The 23,883-nt window shown below is 49.0% G+C and overlaps 2 protein-coding genes across 4 annotated transcripts; one reads left to right on the plus strand and one right to left on the minus strand.

Moving 5' to 3' along the window:
* Positions 1 to 1,459: 1,459 nt before the first annotated feature.
* On the minus strand, positions 1,460 to 17,932 carry Wfdc8 (WAP four-disulfide core domain 8). Of its 2 annotated transcripts, NM_001305428.2 has the most exon segments (9): positions 1,460 to 2,841; positions 4,300 to 4,442; positions 5,158 to 5,298; positions 8,051 to 8,218; positions 10,530 to 10,670; positions 13,178 to 13,286; positions 13,384 to 13,699; positions 17,402 to 17,564; positions 17,688 to 17,932. In NM_001305428.2, coding segments are annotated over 6 exon segments (804 nt in total). In that variant the 5' UTR covers positions 13,489 to 13,699; positions 17,402 to 17,564; positions 17,688 to 17,932; the 3' UTR covers positions 1,460 to 2,841; positions 4,300 to 4,302.
* Wfdc6b (WAP four-disulfide core domain 6B) lies at positions 17,120 to 23,883 on the plus strand. 2 transcript variants are annotated; one of them, XM_087653730.1, is made up of 4 exons: positions 17,120 to 17,309; positions 18,440 to 18,571; positions 22,543 to 22,713; positions 23,634 to 23,883. In XM_087653730.1, exons 1-4 carry the CDS (start codon positions 17,189 to 17,191, stop codon positions 23,786 to 23,788), a joined length of 579 nt encoding a protein of 192 aa, XP_087509856.1. In that variant the 5' UTR covers positions 17,120 to 17,188; the 3' UTR covers positions 23,789 to 23,883.

The following is a 23,883-nucleotide window of genomic DNA, read 5'->3' on the forward strand; positions in this document are numbered from 1 at the left end:
ATGTAGAAATGACAAAATATCTGAGGTGGTGTAGGAGAGAGGGGAAGTAAATAATAGGTGGATGGATCTGGTAGTTTGAATAGGATTAGCCCCCATAGATGCATGTCTTTGAATGTTTGGCCCATAGGAAGTAGCACTATTAGGAGGTGTGGCCTTGTTGGAGTAGGTGTGGCCTTGTTGGAGTAGGTGTGGCCTTGTTGGAGTAGGTGTGGCCTTGTTGGAGTAGGTGTGGCCTTGTTGGAGTAGGTGTGGCCTTGTTGGAGTAGGTGTGGCCTTGTTGGAGTAGGTGTGGCCTTGTTGGAGTAGTTGAGGCCTTGTTGGAGTAGGTGTGGCCTTGTTGGAGTAGTTGAGGCCTTGTTGGAGTAGGTGAGGCCTTGTTGGAGTAAGCATGTCACTGTGGAGGTGGGCTTTGAGGTCCTATGCTCAAACTAGACCTACTGTGGCAGCTCTTAGCCTGCTTCTTGCAGATCCAAATATAGAATGCTCAGCTCTTCCTCCAGCACCATGTCTTCCTGCCATGATGATAATTACCTAAACCTCTGAAACTATAAGCCAGCCTTCATTAAATGTTTTCCTTTATAAGAGTGGCAGCGGCCATAGTGTGTCTTCCCAGACATAGAAACCCTAACTAAGACAATGGGTTAAAGGCTAGACGTAAAGTAGACATATGGGTAGGTAAGAGAAGGTGAGGACGAATGTAAAGCAAGTGGATATATGGACAGGATAGGGGAGCAAATGGTTGAAAGGTGGTGAATAAGTGGAAGGAAAGGTGAGCAGAGACTGGGGACCTGAGAGGACACTGTGAGATTGGGATCAGAGAGGATGCTATGAGATTGGCTGAGTGAGTAAGAGGCTCGAATAATTAGTGGGCGGGCAGGTGGTTGGAAGCATGACCACATGAGTCAAAACATTAACCAAAATTAAGGATGTGAAATTATATATTGTAATTCATATTACACAAAGTTAATATGACAGAAACCATCTAGGAAAGGCTATGGCAAGTGAGTTTTCTGGAGATGTCCCACCATTTTGCATGGGTGCGACGGATGAGCTCTGGAGGCAAAGTCCCCAGAGACTTCATCTCAGGATTGCTTCTCGCTGCTGACACACCTTTCCTGCCACTGTTACATAGCTTATGATTCTTAGGCATTAGCACACCCTACTGGGAAAATTTCCTGCAGGTCAACATGAAGATGAAGATGTACTGTCATGTAGCAATGCTGTGTAGACAAATTGATGATTTCATAATCCCTGATAATGATTTTATAGAACTCTTAAATTGATACAAGTAACTTCAACCACCCTGTAAGACAAAAGCTGTGAATGGAGCTCTGTAAACTTTCATACATCACAGGCTAGTTGCATTAGGAAAAGAAAGTAAGTTTAGAACAAATTTACAATCAAGGAGAACATTTCTTCTAGCTTAGGAATGAGGCTACTATTTGGTGACTAAAGGTCATAAACTGGGAATGGACAATTTATTGTAGGTGCAAGGACAAAAAAAATAAAAAGATTATAGACCAGTTACAAGACTTCAAAATAATAAGTCTCTTGTCTCTTGACAAAACTGTGCAAGCTTGTGACATGAAAACAATTGCTTTAAACTTATAATGAACTGATGGAGCTAGAAAGTAAATGAGGGATGTTCAGTCAGGTACTAGTCTTCATGGAAACAATTCTGCTCTAATTCCCTAAACCTTATCAACATGAACTCTTGCCTTACACTTACTATGAACTTAAGGAATATGTAAAAGTGCTTCAGAAACCATGTGATAGATTATCCTGAGAAGGGATAAAGACCAAGAACAACAATCAATTGTGGTGTAGCCCTTTTCTGCTTCATCCAGTCTCTCTCTCTCTCTCCCTCCCTCCCCCTCCCTTTCCCTCTCCCTCTCCCCATCTCTCTCCCTCTCCATTTCTATCCCTTCTTTTCATTCTGGCTCATGAAGAGTTAAGGAACTCTGAGGGCCTAGCCTAGCCATCGAGAGGCCCTTGAGTCAAAGAGTAAAGAGCCCAAGTAATTAAGTGTCTTTTCTTAATCCCCTTAACCCCCTGTTACTATCAGCAGGAATTAATTTCGAGAGGCCATCAGCTTTTGGCTTGAGAACACCAAGAGATAATTAAACAGTCAAACATCATCACGTTTTGACCCCTGCAGATGCCACACCTTGCTGCCTCCCTCAGTTTACCTGGATGCATTTGGAAATATACAGAAAAATGGATCAATCGTAGAAAAGCATTCAAGGCTTAAATACATAGAGGAATGGGCAGGAAACGTTCACACAGTGTTAGATGAAGAACTAGGTGGCAGAAAGCCAGACCTAGTGGCAAGGGGGTGTGGACATATGTGTCAGGTCCATGTGTCTGATAGTGGTGTGTGGCAGAATCCATGATGAAACTGCAGGGGCTCTGGGTGCCCGAAGTGTTGGGCTCTACCGTGCAAAGTAAGGAGAGTTAGAACTTGGGACGATGAAGGGCTTCACTCCATGTTCTGGTGCAGGACCTGCAGCTGTTAGGACAGGCAGGCATCTGTGCAAGAGGCATGGATGTGTGTCAGGCACTGCCATGCACTTCTGGCCCACTCTGTGGTGGCCTATGAGTTAAAAAGCCCAGGGACTCTCTAGACAGGCACACCACACACCGCAGGGACAAAGCCAAAGATTCCGAGGCTGCAGTGGAGGGAGCATCAAGTGAAGTGGCAGCTAGACAGTTGTGTCACCAAGCATGTGGGTGACTTCTGCGTGTACCTCATTCCAAGGGTGATTGGAAAGATGAAAGGGTCTCTCTTGTCTATCAGGGAAATAATTCCTCCTGGTTGCTGTCCAAGCTGAAAGCAGGAATCTGCATAAAAAGAGGGATAGAAACTTAAGTCTTTTAAGTAAAGCCTTTCCCTCCCCTCCCTCTCCTCTCTCTCCCTTCTTCACCTCCCTCCCTCCCCCTGTCATTTTTGTTTGCTTTGTGATTTGGGACAAGCTCTCATTATGTATCTCCAGCTGGCCTGGATCTTGCCATATAGACCAGGCTGGCCCGGAACTCATAGAGCTGTATGGGCCTCTTGAGTGCTGAGATTAAGTTGCAAGTCAAGCACACCACAAGAAAACCTACAACCTCCACAAACCTGAACTCACAGGGGCTCACGGAGACAGCTGACAACCAGGGGGCCTGCACAGGGCGGACCTAGATCCTCTACATATATTTCATAATTGTGTAGCTTGGTGTTTTTGCAGGGACTCCTAACAGAGGGAGGAGGGAGCAGGGGCTGTTTCTGACACCTTAGATTGCTTTTGGGACTCTGTTCCTCCTACTAGGTTGCCTTGCCGGTCCTTAATATGAAGGGAGGTGCCTAGTCATATTGCGACTTGGTATGCCATGTTCGATTGATATTTCTGGGAGGTCTGCCCTTTTTGAAGGGAAAGGGAGAAGGAGTAGATGGGGAGGGGTCAAGTAAGGGGGAGAGACTAAAAAAACTGTGGTTGGGATATAATAAACTAATAAAAGGAAGAAAGGAAGGAAAGGGAAGAGGAAAGAATGGGGATGGGGAAGGAAAGGGAAAGAATGGGGATAGGGGAAGGGAAGGGAAGATGAGGAGAAGGGGAAGGGAAGGGAAGGGAAAGAATGGGGATAGGGGAAGGGAAGATGAGGAGAAGGAGAAGGGGAGGGGAAGGGGAGGGGAAAGGAAGGGGAAAGGGAAAGAAGGGGAGGGGAGGGGAAAAGAAGGGAAGGGGAGGAGAGGGGAAGGGAAAAGGAGGAGAAGGGGAAAGGGAAGGGAAAGGGGAAGGGGAAAGGGAAGGGAAAGAGGAAGGAGGAGGGGAAGGAGAAGGGGAAGAGGAAGGGGAGGAAAAGGGGGAGGGGGAGGAGAAGGGGAAAGGGAAGGGGAAAGGGAAGGGGAAAGGGAAGGGGAAAGGGAAGGGGAAAGGGAAGGGGAAAGGGAAGGGAAGGGAAGCAGGTAGGCTGAATGAGCTGCAGAAAGCAAGGCAGTAAGCAGCAATCCTCCTGCCTCAGTCTTCTGAGTGGCAGGATATGTGTGCTATCAAGCCCAGCTGAGAGGTTCCTGAATCTTTTTCCAGTCATCAGGATGTGGTCTATAGTGCATGTGTGTGTGTGTGTGTGTGTGTGTGTGTGTGTGTGTGTGTGTGTGTGTGTGTGTGTAGAACACAGCAGGCCTAGCAGTTTTGTCATAACCGGCTAGATGGTAACGGCATTTGTGACTGACTGTAGTTGGGTACAAAGCAGAAGTGACAGCTTTATTTTGTGTTACCCACAATGCATCATTGTGACAACGGTGCTTCTCCCACTCACTGTTCAGTGCCTGGGTTCCAAGCACTTCAGTCCACAGCGCGTGCAGCACTTCTCGTCCAGGGGACAGTCACTGTCCCATAGGCACTTGGGCTTATCGATCTTAGAGCACACCATGGGCTTCCGAGGGCAGAAACCTGTTTTGACTTCGTGAAGTAAAATCAGACAGTTAACTTCGAAATCCTTGGAAATAATATGACACAAATTTGGAAACCCTGATAATGTTTTATTTATTTTTAATTTCTTTGTGTGTGTGTGTGTGTGTGTGTGTGTGTGTGTGTGTGTGTGTGTGTACAGGGCACCATCAATTTGTGGTTACTAAATAATGAAGACAGAGAACAAACAAGGGTTTTTGATGTTTTTTGCTTTTTGCTTTTCCCAAAAAGGATTTCTCTGGTTTCCTGGCTGTCCTGAAGCTCACTCTGTAGACAAGGCTGGCCTTGAACTCACAGATCTGCCTGTCTCTTCCTCCTGAGTGCTGGGATTAAAGGTGTGCATCACCACCATCCAGGTAAGTTTTTTTTTTTTTTTAGGGTGGGGTGTTGGGTAGGGGAGAAACAGAGAATGATTGCACTCATGAGAGGCTTTGAAGAACCCCACAAGTGTCCAGAGGTCAACATAAGAGTTCCGGTTGGACATTTTAAAAAGTCTTCTGAGAAATCTTAAAGATTAGGGCAAGGGGCATCTGAGATCACCTCAAACCAGGTACTGTATTCAGGAGGCTGAGGCTAGACCAGGCTAGACCACCTAGTGAGTTCTGTGATGCTGCCTTAACCCATTCCACGGGGTACTGAAGCCACCACAAGATGGCACCCATGGCATTCGCCCATAGCCTCCGAGAGGTTTGTCCACAGTCCTTACCTAGCCAGGCTCTGGCACAGATGAAGCCACACCTGGATTCGCAGCACTTCTCCTTCTCTGGGCAATCCATGTCGTTCTTACAGGAGGCTGGGCACTCCATTCGCATTTGGAAAGGGAACAGTGGGCATTGTCCTTTCTTCACTGGAACAAGAGCAGAGGTGAGCTTTACAGCATCCCACCACTGCCCTTCAGAAAGCTCTTCTCCTCAGGGGTGAGTTTCTATACCTCGGATCAGCTCACCCTGACCATCTCCAGTAGGCCAAGGAGAAACAAAAACATAGGGCATGAAAATGGTCTTAAAGTCAGAAGCCCACCACATTAAAACTCTATTCCTGGGGGCTGGAGAGATGGCTCAGTGGTTAAGAGCTGCTCTTCCAGAGGTCTTGAGTTCAATTCCTAGCAACCGCACGGTGGCTTATAACCATTTATAATGAAATCTGGTGCCCTCTTCTGGGTTGCAGGCACACATGCAGGGAGAATTGTGAGGACAGCTCCTCAGACAGATGTGAGGAGCTGTCCTCACAGAGAATGCTGTATACATCAACGTCATCATCATCATCACCACCACCCTCACCACCACCATCACCATCACCATCACCACCACCACCACCACCATCATAATTTTAAAAGAGTCCCAGTTCTGTCTCTCAATAAACTCAGTTTTTCTATGAAATAAAGCCACCTGTCATTTCCAGGTTTGTGGTATACAGTCACTTAGGCTTTGGTAGATGTGTGAGTTCCTGCCGACTATGGATGTAAGGGCATCCTCTCTGCAGACATTGTATGACAGTTTCCCTTCGAGGAATAATGGGGAGAAAACGCCATGTATACCTACCTCTCTGGGACCCTATAGTTCATTCGTGTTCTCTCTCCCTCTCTTTCCTTCCTTTCTTTTTCTTAGGTCAGATTCAGACATGAAAGGTTTTTTTCCCCTAATCTAATTTATTCCTGTTTCTGTTTCTGTTTTATTGTTTTGAGATAAAGTCTAATGTAGCCCTTGCTGGCCCTCCAACCTGCTGTGTAGCCAACACTAGCCTTGAACTCTTAACCCTTCTGCCTCTACCTCCTAAGGGCTGCGATTATAGAGCAGCATACGTGCCTCACTTTTTTGACTTACAAAGTTATTTACAGCTACTTTCTTCCGTGATTCTTTGGAGCCCTCCTGAAAGGGAAGCACATGGCCCTAGCTTATTTATTTATTTATTATTATGACTATACTGTAGATGTCTTCAGACACACCAGAAGAGGACATCGGATCCCATGACAGATGGTTGTGAGCCACCATGTGGTTGCTGGGATTTGAACTCAGGACCTCTGGAAGAGCAGTTGGTGCTCTAACCACTGAGCCATCCCTCCGGCCCCGCCCTAGCTTTTCAAAGCCGGGTTATGAAGTTGTCTTTGCTGTTCAGACTCAGCAAGGCGGAGAAATTAAACCTTCGGCTCCACCCTCTACCAGCTGTTCATTCCCACGCAACTAAAAGGATTGTCCTAACTCTGCTTCCTCATCCTCGAAGTGTTAGTGACAGAGCCAGCCAGGTCTGGTGGCTCACACCTGTAAATCAGCATTTGGATGGCTGAGACAGGAGGATTGCTGCACGTTTCTGACTGGCCCGGGCTACAGAACAAGACCAAACAAATAAAACCAGAAAGGTTTGACGACAGAATACTTCTCAACCTGCCTCACGAAGCTTAAGGTGGAAATAGCGTGCCAAGAAGTCAACCGCGGTTCTCCCAGGGCTGAAGCACGCATTTTGAAGATCCACAGTCACTTGTCACTAATGAGCCACATTGTGAAGAGCCAGCATGCCATGGCCTTTATATCTTTTGACTGCACAGGCTCCTGCCAACAACCTAGTGAGCTGCTTGCCCTTCCAGAGTCAAAACTGGAGGGATTTGCAGCAGACAGAGGGGAGTAAGATGTCAGTCCGGGTTGTTTGATGCACAGATAGCACACCGCTCCCAGCAGCAGCGAGCAGCACTGATCATCGCATTGAAGAACGAGTCTATAGGTTTCACCTCCACCAGTCTCCACCTCTATGGGGTTCTAGAACTGACCTATCTGGGCCTCCTTCAAAGGTGTTTCCTCAGGATGATGCTCAACGGGTTGATGTGATGAGAAGCATCTTCCTCTGAAGAGTTAGAACGGGGCCTCAGGTTCCACAGGCCCGATGTTTATGAATGCGTTATGTGTATTGTCTCATTTTGGGCGGTTTGTGGGAGACCAAGAATAGAGAAGTCACGCACAGCTGGGGTATGAAATCGAGGCCTGGAAGGCCCTCGAATAAGGGCCATGGAGAATCGGAGCATTCAGGAGAGCACGATGGAAAGCCATCCTTGGGAAGAGAAAGTACGAGGCTGGTACCCAGTTGCTCAGGAGAGAGGAGGGGCCAGAACCCTGAGATTACTCAGCATTACTTGGGAGACAGGGGGAGCCTGGGAAGTAAGTTCAAGGAGTTTAGGTGTTTGCCCAGAGACAGCAGAAGACTAGGAGGGAGAGCATGAAGAGAGAGACTGCTTGGAGAGTCACCTCCTCTTACCATTCTCTGACCTCAAGCCTTCCTTGTGTAGAGGGGGCAGCCCACAGGAACTCTTCCTGGCTTCCAGAGGCCTCCCATCTGCTAACTTTCCCTCATCTCCGGGCTTGACAATGTCTACGTTAGCTTGGTTTCCAGTCACAGCAACTCCGTTAGGTAAACACTGTTAACATCCCCATTTTATAGCCCAGCCAAAAGTCACGAATGCAGGTAGCTACCCAAAGGCACCTCATGCAGCAGCCATAGAGCAAGGGTTTGGACCCAAGGCATCTTGGTCACAAAGCCTGAGACTATAACTCTACCATTACTCTGTGTGTCGTTAAGCGAGGCCCTCTGACTGCTAGGGAGGTAGGTCTTACCAAAAAACATGCAAGCATTCCGACAGTCCGCTTTGCTGAGGAAGTTGTTAGAGTTCCCACCGCATCCACTGTACGTAAAGGCTCTGCACTTATGCTTCTGGGAGTCAAAATACCAGTGCGTCAAGGTGTCTTTGCAGTTTCCTGCATCCGAGGGTAACAGGCAGGGTTCTGAGGTGAGGAAGCACAGCGGAGTGTAAACCGGAGGTCAAGTTCCTAGCCACGAGCCTGCGTCTTAACTCACGGTGTTCCTGCTCCACTCACAGAAAAAAAGCCAGTGGGAAAGAGTCATAGGTGGGCCACGGAGATGCCTCAGCCAATAAAAGCCAACCCTAATGGATCTCTGGGGCCACACGGTGGAAGAAAGAAACCAACTCCTGCGTGTTGTCTGTTGACTTCCGCAAACACGCCATGGCAGCCTCCCCAGCAAGATAAAAATAAACACATGTGGAGGGTTTTTTTTTTTTTTGGTGTTTGTTTTTTATCTTTTAAATTCTGACCCCCTGTATTTTATGTGTATTGAGTGGTCTGATTTCATGGGGTTTGTGCACCCTGTGTGTGCAGTACCGTCTGAGGCCAGAAGAGGGAGACAGAGCTCCTGGAACTAAACGCAGGTCTCTTGCAAGAGCAAGAAGGGCTTTCGACTGCTTGAGCCATCTCTCCAGGCCCCCATTTTTTTAAAAAGGTTTTTCAGCACCTACCTGGTGGCACACAACTGTGTATTACTCCAGGTCCAGGGGACTTGATACTCTCTTCTGACCCTGACAGGCAGTAGTCGTACACGGTGTTTATACTTACACGCAGGAACGCCAACCACACAGATAAAATACAAATACATCTTTAAAGAGGCGTAGGCTCTAGTGCTAGCTCTACATCGGAGCTGGATGCCACGCAGCTCTCCTGAACATTCCTTTTTCATGGGAGACGCTTTACAAACAGCACACAGAAACACTTGGGCGCAAATCTTCCTTCCACGTTGCCTTGAGCTCTGAGAGGGCAAGATGCGCTCAGGAGCTGTAACCCCGAGTGCCTAGCAAAGAGCCTGGGATACCGGGAGAATGAGCACAGTCCCCGAGGTCTAAAATTGAATATGACATGGCGAGGTCACATTGCTTCCTTACTCAGCACACACACACACACACACACACACACACACACACACACACACACACACCTCTCCTAGGACAACCCTCACTGACTGTTGTTACTCTAAGATCATGATAAAGAGAAACAAAAGCAAGATAACAGAGACTCACAGAATGCTCCAGACTTCCAACTTCCAGCTAAAGCGAATAGCTAACACTCCTCCACTAATTACAGCTTTCTCCTCATCCTCTACGCCCTCGTTAGAGATAAGAGCTACCTCAATAGATAGATGCTCAGACACAAATGAATCCATTTTTGGACAATATCCAATTTAAGGCTTAACCCTTACTTGTCTAGTCCTCTCTGAGTTACCCAACCCAAACCTGAATCCTGTAATAGGCTCAAACAGATTCTTACTGACCTAGACGCCTCGTGGTTGTCTGTGATGTGCATTCTCTGTGACAGTCATGAGCGATAAACGAAAGTGTATTTATGTTAATCTTGGGCCCAAAGAAAGCACAAATCCATCTCACGTGGCTCTGAGTTAACAGGGAGCTTGGCCTCTGAGCGCACTTACAGCAGACAGCAGGTTCACAGGTCTGTCCATCCAACCAAGCCTCTGCTTCCGTGGCTCTCTTCATGGTCCCCGTGTGATAGGAACCGTCACTTCATTCTCTCCCCACCCCCCCATCTCTCTCTCTCTCTCTCTCTCTCTCTCTCTCTCTCTCTCTCTCTCGTGTGTGTGTGTGTGTGTGTGTGTGTGTGTGTGTGTGTGTGTGTGTGTGTTTAAACAAAGTCTCTATGTAGACCAGGCTGACCTAGAAATCAAAGATCCACCTGTCTTTGCCTCTTAAGTGCTAGGGTTAAAGACCTTATGTGCCTTTATGCCTGGCCCCTATCTTAATATATTAATTAGGTGTGAAATTAAGAAAGAAATTAGTGAATTCTCTATTAAATGTTTGGTCCTTGACATTCAGAATGCTGACTATTTGGGAATTCCAGGAAACCCTTTTAAAGGCCAAAGAGTACAAAATGATTCAAGCATCTGGTTTGAGGTCTGCTTCATTTCTCAAACGACAATTTGAATGAAGTTTGATTTTGCAAATAACAGCCTTACGCATAGTGAACATCAAGTAGGCACTAGATATCTATGAAGGATCGAATGTCGTAAAGAAGAAATTTGGTGTCAATATCAACTACTTCGTGTCCACTCCACCTTGGTGTCCACTCTGCCTGGACTTGGACTTAATTCAATCTCTTGAATTACAGAATGAGAAGGGTATAAACTCTGGCCTTTTGGTCTGGTCTTCTAAGAGGCTTGTTCAACTAGTTCTGGACATGGTAAGAAGTGGGCAGCCTTAAAGCGTCCCTGGGCCTCCCCGCTGGATGCCAGTACCTTCATAAGGGTCCATGCACAGTCTCCCGCAGGCAAAGTGACAACACTTGAAATGCGCCTCACAGTTGAAGTCTGTTTTGCACGAGCTCAAAATCCCGTTTCTGCAGTCCAGCCGCTTCCTAGGACACTCTCCCACTTTTTCTGCAAAGAAAGAAACAGCCAAGCTCACATCCTCAAGCATTTCAGCCCCTTTCCTCCAAGGCAGAGGCGAGCTGTGACGAGCTCAGCCTTTTCATCGACCTCTGACACTCAGGTCCTCCCTTGCCTATGCCTAGCAGCCACAGCTGTCGCTCTGCGTGCTTCACGCGCTCAGGTAACCAAAGGGAAGCCATCTTGGGTTCCAAAGCGCGTGACTAGGCACAGACATGGCCGTGTGTCTTAAACAGAAGAGCTATTTCTGTGTAAGCTGATGACTCTAGTGCCCAATTCCTCTGCCTCCTGCACCACAGTCAGCAGAGGACACAAGAGGAGGAGGAGAGGCAGTGAAGGAGCCAGGAGTCCCGACTTTGGTCCCTGACATCTTGTGTGAACTCAGGACCAGTCTGGGTTCTGTTACAGGGCTTTCTGAGTTAGTGACTGTAGGAGGGAAAGACATGGTGTGTGTGGGGCAGAGGAAGGAAGTGCAGTCAGACTGATCTGGTCTTGACAGCCCAGCTCCAACATTAGCTGGACAAATAATATTTGAACACCATATTTTATTGTCAGAGTCACAGGTTTGCCAGCTGAAAGATGAGAGTGGCGGTCCCTACCTCAGAGTCTGCAGAGCCTGCTTGTTGAAATTTCTTGGGATGGTGCCCATGGTACATGCCCTACAGTGCTGGGCCCTGGGCAGCATATAAGGTCGCATCCTCACTTTGAAGGCCATGGCATGAGTTCTAGGCTTCATGGTTTGTGGTGGCCAGAATTCTAAAGCCGTGCCTCAGTACTGCTGTCATTGAACCAACTGGGGCACTGCTAAGAGGGACCTCATAGGCACAGCCCAAGCCCTATCAACAGGATCTCTTAAAAGCAGGATTTCATGGTTGGTAGAGAAGTTAGAGAGATTCAAACTGTGGGAAGGCTCCGACAGGTTACCTCAGCAGCTTTGACCATGGCGGATGGCTTCTAGAAGCTGGCTTCACTATAGAAACAAAAGCCCCAGACCTACAGTTATAAGAGAACCATTACACTACAAGTGACCTGAGAAGAGGACCCAGATGAAAACAGCAGCCCCGGCTGGCACTTTGCTCTTAGCCTGGTACGAATCTGAGAGGAAAATGTAGATGCCCCACACCAGATTTCTGACCTCCTGATAGAGGTTCCATAGCAGCAAACAGCTAATACAGTCTTCCTTGGCTCTGAACTGAGCACGCATGATCAGGGTTTAATCTCAGAGTGCAGATCTTCTTGGGTTTTGGAACTACGCAACTTTAGAAGGAGAAGGTCCACGCGTCAGTGCCAGTTCCCTGGCTTTGTAAGTTCAGAGATCAGCTAGGATAACATGGTGTGGATTAGGTGGAGTCTGGGCCTTACAAGGCTCACTTCAGGAGCCCAGTCCCGAGTTATCAGGTACGGAGCGAGGATGGCCTTGCTCCCACCTGGACCTCATCGTCTGTGAATCGTTCAGAAACCATGGACTATGAATCTCCATTATGTAAGGGCTAGGTGAGTCTGCGTTTCAGAGATATCCTAGGCAAATAGTGTAGAATCACCTCACGGTGATCAACACAGGGGAGCTTCCAAATTATAAAGTCCAGGCCCCCATCTCTCTAGTGTTGACTCCAGCCTCCCTCCTGCTTCCCAGGGGCACTTCAACCTCAGTGTAGGCTTGTTATTGTGTGTTCTGCCCACCTCGTTACCTTGTCATTTGAGGCCTCTGTCCTCCATGGAAGACTCTTCTTAGCCATTTACCTTTTGTTTATGCACCAGGGACTCTTCCTGATCTCAGGTGTCTCCGGAGCTTCCCGAATTCCTTCTGGCTTAACACATCCTTTCCCACGATTCTGACTAGTTCAGACGTCTCTCCCCCAAGCCCACCCTCTCTTCCGAGCTGAAGACCTTTGTGTACAGTTACCTGAGGAAAAGTCATCCAAGAGGCTCTCGAGAGCGCTTGTTTCAATGTGTTTAAGACAGAACCAGAGTCTTCCAGGCCTAAAGAGCATGTTGTCCCCCCCTCTCTGTTCCCCATCCTGATCTTCGACACAGCAACAACCCCATCATAGAAAGCACTGAAGAAAGGGTTTTCTCTGCTCCCCACAGCCCAGATATCAATCCAACCAGGGTTTGGGTCAATTCTGTTTCTTTAATCCCCCCCCCATTCTTCTCTCTTTCTCTCTCTCTCTCTCTCTCTCTCTCTCTCTCTCTCTCTCTCTCTCTCTCTCTCTCGCCTGGCTTCCTGCCATTGCTTGCTTTTTCTTCTTTCAGTCTCACACCCAATGAGTAGTTAAGTCAAAAAAAAAAAAAAAAAGAAAAAGAAAAAGAAAAAGAAAAAGAAAAGACACATATTGAGGAAACCTAAGGAAATAATTTGGGTAAACAGGTGAAGGAAGCCACCAACTGGTAAACAGAGGTAGCTCTCTGCGACCCTGAATCCAGCAATGCCAAACAATCCTAGCCCTTGGTCCCCAAGAGCACTGCCCAGGAAGAATGGCTTAGCAGGGTGGACGCACGTTTGATCTTGGCGGTATATGACGCTGAGGTCTGATCCAAGGAGAGGAAGAGAAACAGCACGAGAGCTCCACTCCGCCAGGAGCTGGCTGGGCCAGAGAGGGACAGTGCCTGTGTGAGCAGAGGACAGGACATGAGTTAGGCTCATCTGGAGGGGAGGAGCAGTCTATGCAGACATGTCTTAGGGAGGGTCCCCAGCCCCACTTACGTCATGGATGAGAAAACAGAGCTCGAAGCAAGAAGGGATCTGTCTGAGGCGGCAAGTTAAGGCGGGTCTGAGACGGTCACCCCAGGACTCTCCGTGGCACCCCATACTTGGTCATGGTGCTGCGTCTGGTCCTCCTTGGTCACTTCCCCACTGTGTCACTCCTGGGTAAGAAGTCACACTTGAATCATCACAGGGCTCCATTTGGAACAGTTCCAAGGTGACTTTCCTGGGCTTCTGTCTGAAGCAACTTCAGACACGATTCAGCAAGGCCTTTGCTCTGCTCCACTGACGACAGGAATGGAGATTGCCTGGAGACCTGGGCAGACATTAAAGGATTTTGGTGTATTAGAATCACGAAGGCACACATGCATATATACAGAGACACACAGACACATAGACACACACACACACACACACACACACACACACACACACACAAACACGACCTGCTATTTCTTATTTCTTCTGGCTCCATAGAACTCTGAGATCTTATGATTCATCGAGGCAACCTGATAGACAGTAGACAGACTGTTCCCTTTCAAGTGCTGGTTTGTTCATGCCCCACATATGTTTTTAGTGTGTGTGTGTGTGTGTGTGTGTGTGTGTGTGTGTGTGTCTGTGTCTGTGTGTGTGTGTCTATGTGTGTCTGTGTGTGTGTCTGTGTGTGTGTCTGTGTGTGAGCATATCACAGTTCACACGTGGAGACCAGAGGACAACTCTTGGGAGTCTGTCTCTTGTTCCACTGTGGATAGTAGGGATAGAACTCAGGAAGGAGCCCTTACCTGCTGAGGCAGGGCCTCCACATAGGTTTTTATTTCAAGATGAGACGACCCTGTGATGTCTGTAACTTCCTCTAGGCAAACACATTTCAGAAGCAGTGAGAAGGAGGGAGAGGGAAAAGAGGATGTCTTCATGCATCAAATACTGGGATGAATCCTACTGGACTTTCAGAGCCCAAGGAGCTAGGACCATGCCTTGGAGCGTCTCTCTTGGAGCTCCTGAAGCAACTGTATGACAATTTGTAGAAGCTGCCACCCCCTTCTCCACCTTCAAAAGAACCCTGATGTCCTCCAGCTAACAAAGACAGCAGCACCTGGACTTTTTCCAAAATAGGAATGCTAACCCCAAATCAATAATTGTGATTTTGGCCTTCTCTTGCTTACTTACACCCTATAGCGTAAGTTGGATCCTCAGTTTTCCTCTTCCAGAGAATGGGAAAACATAGCTAGCGTAGCAGCCTTGTTATGGGAATGTGAATGTCATGGCAAGAAAATCTGGTCTGTTATTATAGAATCAAGACAGCATGGCACAAAGCTTATGTTTGGCGTTGGACTGTTTTCCTGGGCTCACCCCTGTTACCGGCTGTGTGGTCTCAGCTCAGTTACTTTTAGCTTTACCTAAACCTCCAGGAGAATTGATCAGTTGTCTGATTAGGCATGCCCCAATACACACTTGCCAGGGAGCAAATGGCAGCAGTCAGTGTCAACTGTGCTCCCTTCTTCCTTAGCTCAAGTCCCCCAGTCAGACTGCGAGGCTCCTCAGAAGGCTGAGGCCAGACACTTAAGCTAGTGTCATGGTTTAAAATTTAACTTGTGGGGCTGGGGATTTAGCTCAGTGGTAGAGCGCTTACCTAGGAAGCGCAAGGCCCTGGGTTCGGTCCCCAGCTCCGAAAAAAAAGAACCAAAAAAAAAAAAATTTTAACTTGTTAATCTCTATCGATCCAGTCTTGAGAATGAATTGTTCAGATTAGCATCTAGCCAGCCATTAAAAAGGAGAGTTCCCAGGGTAAGCATAATGGGAAAACGCAGATCTAGCTAGAGTCCTCCAAAACATAGTAGAAGGTTTATAATTGCAGTTTTAACCCGTGTCCATCTCTTGGACCATGGTTATATGGTACTATGGCACATACATTATTATGCATACAAGGAATGTGCATATATTACAATTATTTACTGCTTACTCAACAAGTCCTTCTGTGTGGTGTTTGGGGGGTGGGGGCAGCTTTACCACAGAGTGAGGCTATTTTAAGTGGAAAGCGTTTATTTGTCAAGATGCCTTAAGACTGGATTGGAGAGGTAACTCAGCAGATAAGAGAGCACAGTGCTTGCTGGAGAGATGGCTCAGCGGTTAAGAGCACAGACTGCTCTTCCAGAGGCCCCGAGTTCAATTCCCAGCAACCACATGGTGGCTCACAACCATCTGTAATTGGATCTGATGCCCTCTTCTGATGTGTGTGAAGAGAGCAACAGTGTATTCACATAAATAAAACTAAATAAATCTTTAAAAAATAAAAAATAAAAAAAAAAGAAAAGAAAGAGAGGGCTAGGAATGTAGCTCAGAGGTAGAGCATTTGTGTGAGGCCCCGGACTGAAGACCCAGCACAGGCAAAGAAAGGGGCAGCAGGGAATTCTACAGGGTGGGAAGCAGTCTCAGGGGCTGGAGTGGGTTGGAGGAGACTAGAAAGTGATTGCTCATGAAACAGGGTTTACAGCTGGGGAGATAAATAACATTTCAGAAACAGCAGATATGACTCAGGACCTTGTGAATGTGCTACAAAACTGAAACTGTTGCCCTGAAAATGGTCGATGTTATCTGGAGGAAATCCAGCAGTCCCTCAAAGTGGATGCCCGCCCGTGCAGTTGTCTCTTGCAGGTGCAGATGGGTGAATCAAGTGTACGTGGCTGCAGCCAGCAGTCCTTGCCTCAGTTTACCCTTGCATGGCTCACATTGTGTCCACACTGCACTTGCTCACTCACTAATGCTTCAGGATTTAAGCTGAGGGAATATTCCAGAGCAATCAGAGAGACACTTTCAGTCCCTCCTGCAGCTCACTGAGCCATGGCTTCTCGTGGCCCCTGCTAACCTGCACTTGGAACAGAGGCTCTGGGCTTCCCTCTCTCTCCTGCCTTAGAGGTGCCATCTCCTGGCCTGATGCTCACTGGGAATCGTGGGTTCATGCCCACCTAACAGTCTCTACCCTCGGGGGTGACTTAGATGAAGTCTGGGCCAAAGACAAGAGAGGGAACATCCACAGGGAGTTGAAGGAGAAAGAGACCGAGACAGAGACATTGAAAAGGAGAAAGGGGAGGCACGGGTTCAAATCCACAGATAATTAGCCCACAGATAATTAGAGACGAGAAGAATCAGTGGCCAGGACGGTGTGTACACAGCTCAATCGGTCCATTGCTTGCCCAGCGTGTGTGAAGCCCTGATTCCACCCCCAGCCCCACATACAGTGGGTGAGGCGATGCAGACCTGTGATCCGGGTACAGTGCAGGTGGGTGTGGATGGATCAGTAACTTCTACTGCGTAGCAAGTCTGAGACCAGCCTGGGAGAGATGAGACCCTGTCTCAAGAAAAAACGAGGGGTGGAGAGCGGAAAGGAAAGAGGAAGAGGGAAGGAAGAAAGAAGAAAAGGGAGAAAAGAATGGAGGGGAAAGAAGGTCTGGAGGGGGAAAAAAAGAGGAGAGGAATCACAAAGAAAAAGGAGCAAGGTATTTCCAAACCCCCATTTGCCCCGGGGAAGAGGAAGGTTCTGGAATTCATACAGCTTTGCTATGAGATTCTAGAAGACCCCAAGCAATTCTGCCCCTCTCCCTAGTAAGCCACAGCCCAAGAACCATCGCTTGCAGAGGCTCAGACCAGCATGGCAGATCCCTTTCCCCCACAGTTTGCACCATGGGTACAGCTCGTCCACTGATGGCCTCTGGGGAGGGAACGTAGCTGGCTCAAGTCCAGAGCTGCTTCCTGGACTGTTGGGACACAGAGCAGAGGCCAGAGCCGCAGACCAGCCCCTCCTGGTTCAATGCCTGCCAACAGGTTACAGCTTCCCAAAATGAGACACTGGGGGCTTCTGCCATTCCTGGTCCCCCTCATCTTCCTGTGGAGCATCCAGAAACCTCAGCTGACAGAGGGGTTATTTTTCAGTAAGTACTGGGTCCAGGTCTTAGCATGGAGAGAGGAAACGTGATGGGGTTAGAGAACAAACGCACACTGCAGGTGACAGTGTCTCCCTCACCTTGCCCGGGAGCCTGGGTGGGGTGATGTTTGGAGTCAGGGTTTCTCCATATCCTGGAAAGATGGCCTGGCTGAACACAGGTCCTCGGTCTGCGGTGGTTGGCTCCCCACTGTTATAAAGAATTCTTCATGGAGGTGCTGGGACTAGTGCACATTAAATGGACCTTGAGGATTAAACAGCCAAAGGGATTTCCACTGAAGGACCAGCGATTCCTAGCACCACCCCATCCGCTCCAAAACCTGCCCACTGCAGCTCCCCAAAGCTTTCCTGTGTCACAGAGACCTACCTTCCCTGTGTGCTAAAGAGCAGGAGTCCCTCAGGGTGATGGAGCATGGAGATTCTGAGCACTAGAAGGCAGCAGCAGAAAGTGGGTGCTTAGGAGGTCACGTGACAGGTGCAAATTCTGGGTCCACTCTTCAGGAGTTGTGTGACTCTGCATGAGTCCATGGAGCCTCCCCATGCTCTGGGGCCTCTGTTCTGTGTGGGCAACATTGACCAGGCCCACCCATAATTGTGTACTGAGGAGTGAGGGGAATGGCCAAGTGCCCCGGAAGCACTTCCTCAATATGAATCACTGTGCCCCGGAAGTACTTCCTCAATATGCCTCACTGTGTCCCGGAAGTACTTCCTCGGTATGAATCACTGCTCATTTTATTCCAGACACCTTGACCAAGGTTTTTCAAACGTTGTCACATTAACCTTCAAAGCGACAATCTCAGCAAACATTGAGAGACACATGGGGCCAACCAAGGACAAAACCAAACGCTCAGAACGATCCCAAAGGGGCGGGTCCCTCCAGGGAATCTTACAGGTTGTAGAGAGAGGGATAGAGAAGTTACTAGAAATTAGATGCCAGAGTCACTACAGTTGGAGATGTGGCCAGTGTTGTGAAACCCTGAGCTGCTGAGGATTGCCTTCTCCTAGTGACAGGTGAGGGACAAATAGGCTTTCTGAACTCTGCAGGGGTGCCCTGGGACTGGGAAGGAAGAACAGTATCTCCTTCAACACCTCACAGGATCACATATTCTCCTCCTATAGAAACATGTCCAAAGTATAAAATAAAGTGTGACTTTGAAGAAAGAAGCCAGTGTTCACGACACAAACAGTGCCCAGAAAAGCAAAGGTGCTGCATGTTCGCCTGTGGGAAGAAATGCTTGGACCTCAACGAAGGTACCTGTCTCGGCCCCTGCTCCTGCCCTCCTGCTCTGGCACTGGCGAGCCTTCTGGGTCACCGAGGTTTCGTGTGTGACCCAGAGTCTCATGGTATCTGAGTGATGGCATCACTGGGTGGGGAGAGTGTCCTTGGTAATTTTTCTTCCATTCAAATATCTGAAGTGAACAATATCACTTTTTCTTTTAAAAATGATCGTTTTCTGTGTATAAATGTTTACCTGCATGAACACCGTATACACCACGTCCATACAGTTCCTATGGAGGAGAGAAGAGGGCATCATATGTTCTAAAATTGGTAATACAAATGGTTGTGAGCGGCCATGTGGATGCTAGGAACTGAACCCAGGTCCTCTGGAAGGACAGGAAGTGCTCTTAAAAGTAAGACATCGATCCAGCCCTGGATTTTCCATTTTGGACTCAGTTTTCTCTTTCACAAGATGAAGAGAGGTATTAGATCATTTGATCCCTTGGCTGCTCTGTGGTACTGTACTGAGATGCCCAGTAGCTATGAAAGACTCAGCCAACACCTGTTGATGTCCGGCTCTATGATATCATGAGGCAGATGTGTGTGTAACATAAGGCAGTTGAGTGTGTAACATGTGGCAGGTATATGTATAACATAGGGCGGGTGTGGGTGTAACATGGGGCAGGTCTGTGTGTAACATGAGGCAGGTTTGTGTAACATGGGGCAGGTGTCTGTGTATCATGGGGCAGGTGTGTGTGTGTGACATGGGGCAGGTGTGGGTGTAACATGGGGCAGGTGTGGGTGTAACATGGGGCAGGTGTGGGTGTAACATGGGGCAGGTGTGGGTGTAACATGGGGCAGGTGTGTGTAACATGGGGCAGGTGTGGGTGTAACATGGGGCAGGTGTGTGTGTGACATGGGGCAGGTGTGTGTGTGACATGGGGCAGGTGTGGGTGTAACATAGGGCAGGTGTGGGTGTAACATGGGGCAGGTGTGGGTGTAACATGGGGCAGGTGTGGGTGTAGCATGGGGCAGGTGTGTGTGTAGCATGGGGCAGGTGTGGGTGTAACATGGGGCAGGTGTGGGTGTAACATGGGGCAGGTGTGGGTGTAGCATGAGGCAGGTGTGGGTGTAACATGGGGCAGGTGTGTGTGTATCATGGGGCAGGTGTGGGTGTAACATGAGGCAGGTGTGGGTGTAACATGGGGCAGGTGTGTGTGTATCATGGGGCAGGTGTGTGTGTAACATGAGGCAGGTGTGGGTGTAACATGGGGCAGGTGTGTGTGTAACATGGGGCAGGTGTGGGTGTAACATGGGGCAGGTGTGGGTGTAACATGGGGCAGGTGTGGGTGTAACATGGGGCAGGTGTGTGTGTAACATGAGGCAGGTGTGGGTGTAGCATGAGGCAGGTGTGGGTGTAACATGGGGCAGGTGTGGGTGTAACATGGGGCAGGTGTGGGTGTAACATGGGGCAGGTGTGTGTAACATGGGGCAGGTGTGGTTGTAACATGGGGCAGGTGTGGGTGTAGCATGGGGCAGGTGTGGGTGTAACATGGGGCAGGTGTGTGTGTATCATGGGGCAGGTGTGTGTGTGTCATGGGGCAGGTGTGGGTGTAACACGGGGCAGGTGTGTGTAGCATGGAGCAGATGTGTGTGTGACATGGGGCAGGTGTGTGTGTAACATGGGGCAGGTGTGGGTGTAACATGGGGCAGGTGTGTGTGTAACACGGGGCAGGTGTGGGTGTAGCATGGGGCAGGTGTGGGTGTAGCATGGGGCAGGTGTGGGTGTAACATGGGGCAGGTGTGTGATGTCTCCTGGTTTATTTGTCCAGGCCTCTGTCCTCTCTGATAACCTCTGGCCTCCTGTACTTTGTTCTCTCTGTCACATCCTTGAGTCCTACAAAAGACCATCAAAATTATCCACCCAGTTTTACCAGTCAACAAGTATTTGGGTGCTCATATTGCCCTGAGGGGCTCTGCGCACTCACTGTGGGCAGGAAAGCTTCTCCTGGGAGAGACACACAGGCCTTGGGAACTGAGGGTGGTTTGCACACAGATACCAAAGCAGTAGCTTGACAGACACCCACAAGTGCTCATGGGAAGGCCCTGGGATATGGGGCCATGATCAGGCCTGGAAATGCTGCCAAGCGGAGTAGGTGAGGCTGGATGGAGGAGGGAGCTGGGAGGGCCTTGATGCTCCCTGTGATCCAACCCCTGGCTCTGGTCTGCTTGGATTCTGGTTGTTGAATGAGGGAATCACTGGGAGACGAGGCTGATCTCAACTTTGACATTCTCCTGCCTCAGCCTCATGCTGTCTGGGATTCTAAGTGTGCACTAGCACACCTGCTGGGTCACGTACGTTTAACTCCCTCGCCAGCTATGTGACATCAGGAGAGCCGCTTCACCTCTCCAGGCCTCGTCTTCCCTAATTGCATAATGAGAACTGTACGAGATGTAGGAATGCCACAGCCCACGGCCAGCACTTTAATAGATAAACTTGTAGGTTTGTCTTAGGATTTAATAGTGTATAAATCAGTTGTCCATTAAATGCTTTAGTTTGGGATCTCTCTCTTTTTTCCTAAGAATGTTCAGAGTGGAGCTAGGCGGTGTCAGAAAGACATTGACACCTGTGAGTGCTTTGATATTGGAAAAACTTCCATATAGCTCAGGGCAGCCTTGAAATTACTGCCATCCCCCTGCCTCAGCCTCCCAAGTGCTGGGATATCATGCAGACGCACATGTAGATGGGTAGCCATGCAGGTGATTGAGTTAAATGTAGGTGACCCATAGCTGACGACAGAAAGGGTTTTGAAGGATAAATAGCAGTGTGCCTTGTTAGCAAGAGCAGCTCCAGCATTGAGCGGGTGTGAAGGCCATGGAGACAGGAGGCCACGGAGACAGGGGGACATGGAGACAGGAGGCCATGGAGACAGGAGGCCATGGAGACAGGAGGACATGGAGACAGGAGGCCATGGAGACAGGAGGACATGGAGACAGGAGGCCATCGTGACAGGGGGACATGGAGACAGGAGGCCATGGAGACAGGAGGAAATGGTGACAGGAGGACGTGGAGACAGGAGGACATGGAGACAGGAGGTCATGGAGACAGGAGGACATGGTGACAGGAGGACATGGTGACAGGAGGACATGGAGACAGGAGGGCATAGTGACAGGAGGCCATGGAGACAGGAGGACATGGTGACAGGAGGACATGGTGACAGGAGGACATGGAGACAGGAGGCCATGGAGACAGGAGGACATGGAGACAGGGGGACATGGTGACAGGAGGACATGGAGACAGGAGGCCATGGAGACAGGAGGTCATGGAGACAGGGGGTCATGGAGACAGGAGGCAATAGTGACAGGGGGACATGGAGACAGGAGGGCATGGTGACAGGAGGGCATGGTGACAGGAGGGCATGGTGACAGGAGGACATGGAGACAGGAGGGCATGGTGACAGGAGGGCATGGTGACAGGAGGCCATGGTGACAGGAGGCCATGGTGACTTTCAGGCACGAGCTGGAAAGGATGAGTGTTAGGAGCATCAAACGAGAGAAGCTGTTGAGAGGGAGGATGTGGAATTTGGGGTTTGGGACAACTTTGTCATGAGTTAGTGGATCAGTTACTCTGGAACCTGACATCCACTAGACTGGAGAGGTTTGAATTGAGGGGGACACCATTCCTGGCAAAAGGAAAGACAGAAGGAACATTTGTGAGGCAAAATCATCAACCTGTCATCGCTTCGATGCTGAGAAGCAATGAGAGAGCTGCGTGCAGTGGCTGCATCTGCTCCTGCACAACAAGCAAGGTGGCACGTTGTGTTACCATCCTGCAGACGAGAAAACTGAGGCCAAAGAGGTTCCAGTGACTGGTCACAGTCCTCACTGAACTGGGAGCACAGCTCTGAGCTAGACAAAAAGAGCAATGGACAGAAGAAGGGGGTGGAGTTGTCCCCTCGGGACACAGGCTTCCAAGTATCTGTCTCCTATGATTTCCCCACAGACATATGCAGTCTGCCACAGGATGCTGGCCCCTGCTTGGCCTACCTCCCACGCTGGTGGTATAACAAAAAGACTAACCTCTGTACCCAATTCATCTATGGTGGTTGCCAAGGGAACACCAACAACTTCCTATCTAAAGATATCTGTACATCCATTTGCACAAGGAAACACAGTAAGTGCCATAGGTCCCCAACCTTCGTTATTACTAAGCCTAGTCAGCCATCTGAGCATTGGTCCTTTCCAAGACCGGGGCAGTACCGGAGGTGAAAACAGAAGGACCTGGAATAGAGGGAATGCAGGGAGGCAGTAGGCAGAGGGAACCTACAAGTCTGAGGTGAGTCACGGGAGCGCAAAGTTAACAGGAGTAGGGAGCGCCCTGCCCAGACTAATCCAGAGGAGGACACGAGGCCTGCCATGGTCACCTCACTGAAGCAACAGGTATAAAGTGGCAATCAGAAGGCATGGTCACCCTGAACCCAGCACCCAAGCAGGGGACAGAAGAAGGGGGCAGGGTTGTCCCTAGGGAGACAGACATCCAAGTGACTGTCTCCTATAATTTCCCCACAGAGGTATGCAGTCTGAGGGATAGGAACCCTCACACCTCGTCTGGTTTCCCTGTTTGCCAGAGGATGTGGAAGGGATCCCATCCCCCTTCCATTAGCTGAACGATCTGTTTCCTAGGGTGAATAAAGCCGAGCGTGTCCATCCTTGTCCTTGTGTCTTGCAGAAATGTCTTCCTGGATATGACAAGGATGAGCTGGAAGAAACTCCAGGTCTTGGCTCCTAATCTGAGGCTTTCTTTCCGTGAGCCCAGCACATGCTCTGGATTGGCTGCCAGCGGCCAAGTCTTAGCCACTGAGACTTTGGCTGTTCCCAAACCAGAACCCCAGAATCTGCTTATTCCCTTCCCACAAACCCAGCTGCTCCTCAGACATCATGATCTTCGACCTTTGACCCACTCTCCGTCTGGGACCCTATCACCTCAACTTTCAGGGTTCAAATTTATTCCTGTGTAGACTCTACTTCCTCCTAGTAAAGGATCCCGTGAGTCCTGATGTCTCAGAGTCTGAATAACTCATCTGCTGTCTGCAGGTGTTCATATCAGCTCCCAGCCCTCCGCATGCAAAATCACAGTTGTGCGCCAGGATAACAGTGTCTATTGTAAGCTGCTAAAGAACCGAGCAAAGGAAGAACCAGCATCCCTAAACCTGAGAGGCTCATTTGAAAAATATTTAGCACTGTGTTAGAAAGTATTTCAAATAAGAACACAATTCACAATCAACTTTTTTTTTCTGGGCTTTTGAACTTTATTGAAAAATGCAAGCAGGAAGGGAATCAAACA

Source organism: Rattus norvegicus, chromosome 3 (genome assembly GCF_021556685.1).
Source record: "Rattus norvegicus strain SHRSP/BbbUtx chromosome 3, alternate assembly SHRSP_T2T, whole genome shotgun sequence".
In the NCBI taxonomy this organism is placed as follows: Eukaryota; Metazoa; Chordata; class Mammalia; order Rodentia; family Muridae; genus Rattus; species Rattus norvegicus.